This window comes from Haliotis rufescens, unplaced genomic scaffold (assembly GCF_023055435.1).
Source record: "Haliotis rufescens isolate VD_foot unplaced genomic scaffold, xgHalRufe1.0.p SCAF_16, whole genome shotgun sequence".
Lineage (NCBI taxonomy): Eukaryota > Metazoa > Mollusca > Gastropoda > Lepetellida > Haliotidae > Haliotis > Haliotis rufescens.
In genome coordinates, this window is record NW_025963846.1 from 3,967,667 (window position 1) to 3,970,441 (window position 2,775).

Genomic DNA, 2,775 nt, shown 5'->3' on the forward strand with positions numbered 1-2,775 from the left:
TGACAATAGTGGATCAATCATAATGAGCGGGTAAAGTCACCTTTTTTCCGTAAGTACACAGGAATGCCATCCATATCGATATTCCTATATTCTTCAGGGATCCTACGTCGCACACATAACAATGCCAGTAATGAATCAATCATAATGAATGGTAATAGTCACATGATTGTTATTGATATCTGCCGTTGTCTTATTAGAGAAATCACAACTGCGAACAGTGATTGGCTAAGAATTCCGTTATATGTTAATGCTGTCCGAATATATACTTTCTCTTTGGACTGATTCGTACAAATAGGGATTTGGTGGTCAGATTGGATAGTACTACTGTCAACACTCACCGAAAAAAGAGGTGCGAAGTACGACTTATATTTGAAGAAAGGAATTTTTTATTTTATGAAAATGGAGCTGAAATGGTTGTGTGCCATGTTGGTTGTAAACACATTGACGTCAACGAAACAGAAATTGGCCTCAGCATCAACATTGCATGATGGCACAGTTGCGTCTGTGTCCGTAGTTGTAGAAACATCGTCGCCAACGCCAAAGAAGTCAACCGTGACATCAACATTGCGCGACATCACAGATGACTCCACGGTTGAAGACGGATCATCGTTAACGCAAAAGGAGTCGACCATGATTCCAACATCAGCGCGTGCTAGAACGGATATGACAACTGCTACAATATATAATGCGACCGACATGGATGTCAGTGACAGCATCGCCAACAACAAAAGTATGAACGACACCGGTAACAATACTGCGAACAAGGAAGTAATGCAATCCAACTCAGCCTCCCCATTCGCTTTGATCCATTCTGGCAGTGTGACTGAAACTACTTACAACTCCTTCAACACTGTGCTACAGATTATTCAGTTTCCCCTCAATGTCATCGCCCTTGCCATCAACCTCTGCAACGTCGTCGTGTTCAGTCAGAAACGGATGAAAAGCCCTACAAGTACTATCCTGCTGGCTCTCTGCATTTCCGAGGTCCTCCACCTCACCACCATCATCTTCGCCAGTACAATGAAATTTATATACCGCGGAGAAGTCGTCAGTATACGCTTCTACCTCATCTACGGCCTCTACGTCAACCTCTACGCAACTGTGGCTCTCAGGAGAGTTGGATTTTGTTACAACTGCTTGGTGTCAGCTGAGAGATTCATTGCTGTGACGTTTCCTCTACAAGCCAAAAGTATGCGTCTCGTGAAAAACCCAGGTGTCGTCTGCGCACTAATAATGGCGGCAAGTTTCGTCGGACATATTTTCAGCCCAATGAAATATATTGTCATATCTTATTCCACTTCCGACAACACTACAGCTTACAGGTTAGACTCTTCGTTAATGTATGTCAAGGATAAAGTTCATTTTGCGAATTGCAGCTTGGCTAGCCAATTCATATTTGTATATTTCATGCTTTTCGGATGCCTTGTCTTCAACCTCCTGATTGTAATATCACTCCGACGTCACAGCAAAGAGAGACAATCCATGAAGACCAGTCAGAGCACGGGAGATGCGCAGACGAAAGAGATGCAGACGACAATAACCATCATGGTGTCAACCGTTGTCGTTGTTATTCTCGCCCTGCCTGCCAACACCAATGCCTTCATCAGTAACTTCAACGATGACTACGGCATAAATGTCAAACAGCACTTCCTTTTCTTACTCGTGGCAAGAGTTGGTATTTTTTGTGAACTCCTCAGTAACATCACCAACTTCTTCTTCTACATTGCCCTCAGTGCATCCTTCCGGGAAACCTTCATTCAAGTGTTCATCCCATGTGCAACTACCGGTAAGTCTGCAAAGAGCACCGTAACAGGAAGTGGCAACCTTGGCAACAGTCCGACAGACATCTCACGCCCAAACTGAACAATGGGAATGTGTGCACAATATTAATCAAAGGGAACAGGTAACTGTGACACATTTTCACTAAAATTGTCATTTTGGATGAACACTGAAAAAGATTTAGAGTTCTGTTGTTTTCATTGTTTGCATAGCAATTAAATCCGGAAAAGGGAACCCTCGATTAAGTAACCATCGTTGTATTAATAACTTGACTTGTACTTACTTGGGGTAGTAATATATAGTGACTATATTGGATGATAATCCAAAAAACACTTACGAACACAAACACTGGATTTGGTGTACTACAATTTGTTACAATTACAACTATAATTGATAATTTTGGAAGATACTTGATGCTGATACTGATTTATTACATGTCAAAAATATACTTTCGTAAAGGGTTTATGCCTTTCATATACAAACCAGACATGAAACTACTATTCTTTATAGCCCTTACACCAATTTGGACAGACTGTTTCTCTATTGTCCTGAAATTATTTCATGAGTAGTATTTGATTAATTAAAATAGGGTCCACAGCGCCAACTCGGCAAAAGATTCTGTTTCCATACGTTGTTCCATACGTTGTCCTGGCTTGTAGCACCGCCATCGGTTGTTGCATGCAGATCACAATGCCCGTTCAGGTTCGTGAAACCCTGTAAGTTCGTGTTGGTAAACAGGAGCTAGACTATAGACTGATTTGTAGACAAAGAACAGCTTGAACATGATTCTCAGTCTCAGTGTTAGCCAATGCAGTTTTTAGGAGCTGTGTTTATTTTTTCAAGCATTCGACATCGTGTGATGAGCCTGGCGGCTGTAATTTGCTCTCTTTAGCTTGTTCATATGACTTTGCTGAATATCATGCAAGAGACTGTTGGAATAATTTATTCCTGAAGTGGCAGATGCATGCACTTGAAAGATTCTTTGTCTACATATCA

General features: G+C 41.4%; 1 protein-coding gene across 1 annotated transcript; it reads left to right on the forward strand.

The window, feature by feature from the left end:
- The first annotated feature begins 399 nt into the window (after positions 1-399).
- Positions 400-1,863, forward strand: LOC124144301 (FMRFamide receptor-like). Its single transcript, XM_046513639.2, has one exon. It carries the CDS (start codon positions 400-402, stop codon positions 1,861-1,863), a length of 1,464 nt encoding a protein of 487 aa, XP_046369595.1.
- The last annotated feature ends 912 nt before the right edge of the window (positions 1,864-2,775 follow it).

Bases quoted from the DNA above. Each gene is read 5' to 3' on its own strand.
- LOC124144301 (XM_046513639.2), top strand. From the start codon at position 400: ATGGAGCTGAAATGGTTGTGTGCCATGTTGGTTGTAAACACATTGACG.